Source organism: Callionymus lyra, chromosome 3 (assembly GCF_982586985.1).
Source record: "Callionymus lyra chromosome 3, fCalLyr1.hap1.1, whole genome shotgun sequence".
In the NCBI taxonomy this organism is placed as follows: Eukaryota; Metazoa; Chordata; class Actinopteri; order Syngnathiformes; family Callionymidae; genus Callionymus; species Callionymus lyra.
Window position 1 is genome coordinate 25,272,393 of NC_141820.1, and position 7,221 is coordinate 25,279,613.

General features: G+C 39.2%; 1 protein-coding gene across 1 annotated transcript in view; it reads left to right on the plus strand.

Annotated features, from left to right (window-relative positions):
• The window catches only part of col7a1l (collagen type VII alpha 1-like), a 60,840-nt gene extending 56,130 nt beyond the window's left edge, over window positions 1–4,710 (plus strand). Inside the window, exons 105-107 of the mRNA XM_087786060.1 lie at window positions 4,183–4,254; window positions 4,412–4,591; window positions 4,658–4,710. Coding sequence (XP_087642186.1) covers window positions 4,183–4,254; window positions 4,412–4,591; window positions 4,658–4,677 — 272 coding nt within the window. The 3' untranslated portion in view covers window positions 4,678–4,710. The remainder of the gene's footprint in view (window positions 1–4,182; window positions 4,255–4,411; window positions 4,592–4,657) is intronic.
• The last annotated feature ends 2,511 nt before the right edge of the window (window positions 4,711–7,221 follow it).

The following is a 7,221-nucleotide window of genomic DNA, read 5'->3' on the forward strand; positions in this document are numbered from 1 at the left end:
TTGTTTTCTTAAAATAACTCACACCACTCTTACTCCAAACATGGAGTCCTGGTTGAACAGTCATCTTTATAAAGGTTGATTTTTGTTTTCTCCCGTACCCGCTCATTCTACGAAACCACTACTATGAATATTTAAAACTATATAAATGAAGAAAAAGACATTCACATAATGTGAGACACCAATCGAAAATATGTTTTCCCACTTCGGGGCATGAAGGTATCGTAGTGGCTAAGACCCTTCTACAGCTTTGGGTACAAAGATGCCATTAAACCGAAACACATCACAAAGATTGATAAAGTTTACTCTCAGAGAAGAGGTGAATGAGAAAGTGAGTACTGTGGCTACTGAATAGAGCGGCCACCTTAGAAGAAGATCAGAGATAAACTTCAGACAAGTAGGATAGGATAGTACCTGTCGAGGTGGAAAAAAAAACCAACGGTTTGATACTGGGTTTACCAGAGATTTAACACATGGGACTTTGGTACTGGAGCTTTGAATCTGGGTTCCTAACCATTGCTTCGTCACCTTAGCTTCGATAGGGTACTTTTACACCTGGGCTTGGACATGAGGCTTACTTACTTACTTGGTCATGGGACCTCTTCACCGGGCTTTAATATCGAGCTTTAACACTGGGTTTCGACAGATTTGAAACATTGACCCTGGCCTTTAATATCAGGAATGCAGTACCAGAGAAGAGTGACTTTAACACATGGGTTTTTGAAACTACGACGTCGATAGCTGGTGGTTCACAACCTTTAACTTTCAGAACCCATAAGTTCAGGCTACTCCACATAGTTCTTAACAGCACTGACCTAACTAGTTCTCAGATCCAGGACAACTACACATCTGAGACCCAGCCCCCCAAAACTGTCCTGTCTACTAAGAAGGAGTTCTTGGATGCAGCTCAGCCGGGGCCTTAGACACCGTTGACTTCCATTCAGGGGCCTTTTCCACCAGTGCCTAAATACTGGGGTTTGACCGGAGCTATGAAACCTGGTTCTTGAACATTCAACTTTTAGAATCCATGCAATCAGTCTTTTCCAAATAGTCTTCATCAGCACAGTTTTTAGCCTTTAAGCACAAAAATACGTGTAGATTAGGCAAAAAATGTCATAACACAATGCTTGGAAAATGGGGGGTTACATCACACTATCTGTTACTGGGGCTCGCTTGAGTCGAAGTTGACGGTACAAAAATGTAATTTTAAATAACATATTCAAATCACAAAGAGTATATTTTGTACAAGCAAATGACCAAGTGTGCTTCTACATGGGCGGATGAGAAATGTATTTACACAATTTTGGTTAAAAAAAAAAAGGATGAATATATCAGGTACTATTTCTGTATGGAAACATGGACAAATTTGTATTTGAATATCATTAAAGCGTTAAACGTCAGGTAATTGAAAACACTCTAATTCAAAATTTTCATCATTTAAAAAACATTTCCTTAAACAAATTTGGAGGTTTTCGTTACTGACTTTGTAACTTAAAAAAAATGAGTCACGTTTTAAATCCATGTGCGCTGGCTCCAGACCGCCTAGATGCCGAACCATTATCACACAGACAGAAACGATGAACACAAAAGGTCATTGGGTATAAAATTATGTCAAAATTGATGAAGCTCATTGGTGAGAACGAAGCCCCGCGGGGCCAATAGACGCCACGTCTCCTTGTCAACCACAGGGCAGGTAAATATCAGACACAGATTAATCAATTGTGTCGATTCTCGCCGCAGAATCAAACATGTGTAGAGACATACTTTTGTTGTGTCGTTATGTTTCCTGATCCATTATTTTTCTGATTTGCTTAATTGCTTTGACAATTTAGTGAGCAAAAAAAAACACTGCTATTTTCTTTTCAAACATCATTGTCAGTTTGATGTGCGTTTCAATGAGGAGCAGGTTTTGAATAAAGACTGAGCTCTGAGGTAGTGACATCATAGAATTTACCAACGAGCTGTTTTAAAAGATAAAAACCCAACTGATATTTCAACATTTCAACTGATGCCTTTATGTGATATTACGGCGAGGGGACGAGTTCTCAAAGTGGATATTTCAGGGAACAGTTTTGTCATGGTAGCAGTATTGCTAGACAAACTTGATAGCATGGACCGTTGTGTCCCAGCTTTAGCAGGGGGCTGAAAGAATGGCATAGTGCCCCAGTCAAAAACATTTTTATAACCCTGTGGTCTAAACCTTTTCCAACTCAGGGCCCCACTTTTAAGTCTCAAAAACCTTTGCGGCCCACCTCCGACCTCATAAATGCGAAGGCGTTATAATGCGTTCTTATTTCCTTTATCACGTGTATAATACTCGAAGGAAAAACAATACAATGAAAATAATATTTGAAAATGTTTAATATAATTTCAAACTTGGCGAGTTTTAACATTTAAAACATTATTATGTGTATTTTTATTTTTATATAATTACATCCAACCTCCCACAAAAAATGATACCACTTTGGAAACGATTTTGCGGCCCACTTGCAATACCTTCGCAGCCCACCAGGGGGCAGCGGCCCACAGGTATGGAATCACTGGTCTAGACTAATCTGAGGTTACAATGTTTGTTGTGAAAGTCAAACATAAGGACAATTTTGTATTTCAACATGTTTCTATATTTTGTACCTCGTCTATTTGGATTTCTTTTCTTGTCGCATTTTGTGGACCACTGGACTCACGCACACACGCATGAGCGGCCATACATGTGACTAAAGATTAGTTTAAACTTTTAATAGTTTATTCCTGAACCAGTCCTGAAAGTGTACTTTCATCTTTCCTGTGAATCCCTCGTCTGTCAGTTTAACTCACAATGTTTTATAATATTTTGACTTTTTTATCTTTAATTTGAGTTGGGGTTGATGGATGAAAATAAATTGGAGAATTTGCTGTGACTCTCAAAAGAGTTCTATTGTAGGGTTGTATCATTAAAGAAATATACTTTTGATTAGTTTTCCTTTATTAAAATTATCCTGCAATGACTTCATCATTTGACAATCATTTATTTATGTTATAAAAATGTTACCTTCTAAAATATGTCTTTTTATACTTAATTTATCAATGAAAATTACACAATAATTCATTATGATATTAATAGTTAATAGTAATATTTTGTCCATTATTTTAAGTTCGTTGTCATTCTTGTCTTATCCATGTAGCTGACGAAACAAAATGCAACTTAAAGACGCTGCTACGTCATTTGGTGACGGGGATGTTGGGACTGATTGCAAACTGCGAGATAGTAAATTGTCAGTTTGAAAATAGCATCATTTACTTTGACAGGCTTCACAATCTGAGGAAACTGCTGCATAAACAAATGCCACATTTATTCACATTATCCTAGTTTGACTTTGATTTTCTCAACTTTGTTGATGACGTCTGATGCAGTTCCCGTCCTGGAAGGTGACAAGTTAACCTTTATTTAATTCTAAATTTAGACTCGCTCGGAAAGTGTATTTAAAGTTGATAAAAGACAAAAGAGGTGGTAAATTTTTAGTTGGGATTTAAAGATTTAACTCGCCAAAAATTCAACCTTCACTCATTTTCTACTCACCCTCATATCGACTAAGGGTTGGGATTATTTTCAGAGTAATCTGTTCTTTTTTAGAGTTATAGACAAAAACCTTTGTTCATTTGAATGTAACGACTGGAGCTCAGTTGTCTTTGTCTTCATCTTCTTTTAAAAAGACACTAACATACCTCCGTACTGCTCGTCTGTAACATCTTGTATAGAAGTCTCAACATCTGAAACTTTTCCGGGGAAAGAAAATGAAGTAAATCTGAATTATTTTAAGGTTGTTTTTGAAGATCTCAGGCTATAACTCTAAAAAGTGAACTGATTATTCTGAAAATAATCCCAATCCTAAATTAAAATGAGGGTGAAGAGAAAATGAGTGAAGGTTGATTTTTGGGAGACCTATCACTTTCAATGAGTTTCTTGTTTTCGTCCTGTTTAATAAACATTTTCTCATGGTTGCCAGATTTTTCGTCAATATTTAGACTTTTTTCAAATTCAAAATCCCTCCAGTGGCCGGTTCAAGGTTACTCCTTATGAACCTTCAGCTCATTTTCAAGCATGAGCGCCACCTAAGGAGCTGTGAAAGCATGGACACGGCTTCATCCACCACAACAACTCAAACGACAAACATATTTAACACCTTCTGCATCTTTCTGGACGTGCAGATCGGCTGGAGAGCAGGCCGGTGACGTGGGAACAGAGGGGAAAACGAGCAGCGTTTGGATCCGAAACAGCCGGTCAGTGGCCAAAACTGCTTTTTTTTTGTACGTCTGTTTTGATCATTTGTTTGGCATGACACCGTAGCCTTGAATGTGTTCCAGACAACGTGAGTTTGTGGACGTGCTTCACACCCTGAGGAGTCATTATTTCATCCCGCTCCTGCTGTGCTTCCAGGTTCTGGCCGCTGCCTTGAACCCATGTCAGAAGGTTCCTGTTCGGAGTTCGTCCTGCTCTGGTACTTCCACCGTCCGTCGGGGAGTTGCAGGCCGTTCGTGTTCGGAGGTTGTGGAGGAACCCGGAACAGTTTCTCCTCCCGGAGAGAGTGTGAGGAAGTGTGTGTGCTGCATCCAAGAGGTGAGAACTCAACTGGACTCTACGTCTAATGTTTTAAATACTGACTCTTCTTTCCTTCCTCTACAGGTGTCGATGCCGGGAGGTGAAAACTAAATGAGATTTGTGTAAAATGATCTTTTGCTGTATATTATTTTTATTTATAGCAGCCAAGTATTTTATTTGTATATTATTGTCCCTGTTTGTATCTTCTTACCACTTACAGTAGTTACCTGTGATAACTGTGAGACGGAAACAAAAAAAAAAGAAGGAATAAAATCCATCGTTCTGTTGTGAGTCATTCATTTTTTGTGCATTAGCAGCCTTTGCTTCTCTGAGAAGTTCCGACCCATTTCCTGGAGTATGTTGAGTTGGATGTACAGTAGGTTCAAAGGTTTTATCTTTGAACACCTGTCAAGGTGTCACCTCTCCCCAAAAACAGCAAAAGGGATACCTCAAACACATTTGTTTTTTACGCCACTGGATCACCTTGACCCTGAGATAACACAAGAGATAACTCAAACACATTTGTTTTCAAGCCACTGGATCACCTTGACCCTGAGATAACACAAGGGATACCTCAAACACTTTTGTTTTCAAGCCACTGGATCACCTTGCGCCTGAGATAACACAAGGGATACCTTAAACACATTTGTTTTCAAGCCACTGGATCACCTTGACCCTGAGATTACTCAACGGATACCTTAAACACATTTGTTTTCAAGCCACCGGGTCACCTTGACCCTGAGATTACACAACGGATACCTTAAACACATTTGTTTTCAAGCCACCGGGTCACCTTGACCCTGAGATAACACAAGGGATACCTCAAACACATTTGTTTTCAAGCCACTGGATCACCTTGAGCCTGAGATAACACAAGGGATACCTTAAACACATTTCTTTTCAAGCCACTTGATCACCTTGACCCTGAGATTACACAACGGATACCTTAAACACATTTGTTTTCAAGCCACCGGGTCACCTTGACCCTGAGATAACACAAGGGATACCTCAAACACATTTGTTTTCAAGCCACTGGATCACCTTGACCCTGAGATAACACAAGGGATACCTTAAACACATTTGTTTTCACGCCACTGGATCACCTTGAGCCTGAGATAACACAAGGGATACCTTAAACACATTTGTTTTCACGCCACTGGATCACCTTGACCCTGAGATAACACAAGGGATACCTTAAACACATTTTTTTTCAAGCCCGAGGTCACCTTGACCCTGAGATAACACAAGGGATACCTTAAACACATTTGTTTTCACGCCACTGCATCACCTAGACCCTGAGATAACACAAGGAATACCTTAAACACATTTGTTTTCAAACCACCGGGTCACCTTGACCCTGAGATAACACAAGAGATACCTCAAACACATTTGTTTTCAAGCCACCGGGTCACCTTGACCCTGTGATAACACAAGGGATACCTTAAACACATTTGTTTTCAAGCCACCGGGTCACCTTGACCCTGAGATAACACAAGGGATACCTCAAACACATTTTTTTTCAAGCCACCGGGTCACCTTGACCCTGCGATAACACAAGGGATACCTTAAACACATTTGTTTTCAAGCCACCGGGTCACCTTGACCCTGAGATAACACAAGGGATACCTCAAACACATTTGTTTTCAAGCCACCGGGTCACCTCGACCCTGAGATAACACAAGGGATACCTTAAACACATTTGTTTTCAAGCCACCGGGTCACCTCGACCCTGAGATAACACAAGGGATACCTTAAACACATTTGTTTTCAAGCCACCGGGTCACCTTGACCCTGAGATAACACAAGGGATACCTTAAACACATTTGTTTTCAAGCCACCAAACAGGGTCAACCTTGACCCTGAGATAACAGAAGGGATACCTTAAACACATTTGTTTTCAAGCCACCAAACAGGGTCAACCTTGACCCTGAGATAACACAAGGGATACCTCAAAGACATTTGTTTTTTTTAAGACACCGGGTCACCTTGAGATAACACACTTGTTAAAATCCCACAAAATGAAAACGCTTTGAAATAAAAAACGTTTATTTAAAATGAAGGCTGAGTCTTTCAAATATATCCAGTGTTCAAGTGAAAATCTTCGGTCGTTTTATTGTCAGTGAAGATGTAGTTCTCATTTAAGCCACACGATGGAGACACTTAACATTTCAGTTGAATAAAACAAAGTAGAAGCAGTTATCTGAGGAGTTATCCATGAATCAAGTTTGATCAAAAGAACAACAACAAAATAACATAACTTGGTGACAGTATTTAAAAAAAACAACTATATTTTTCACGTACAGATTCCAAACAAGGTGTTTTGCTAACAAACAAACAAACATTACCTCCTTGGAAGACGTGATTACAGGTGAACTGATAACTTTATAACTTTCAGGAAATTATTCTAACTCTGCTGTTGATTACATATAATGCGGTGACAAGCAGATTACAGATTGTATATTATAAAACATTTCTATAGGTCAATGTCCTTGACCTCAGAGAGCTGGTCTTGAATGAGTTGCTAATAGAAGGCAGTAATAATCCTGATCGCTGACCTGTTGTTTTTCTTTAATTAAACCACAGGTTAAACTCTGTCAACACATGCTGGTGTCAGTTGGACAAAAACATCATTAGTCATAAGAAAGCGT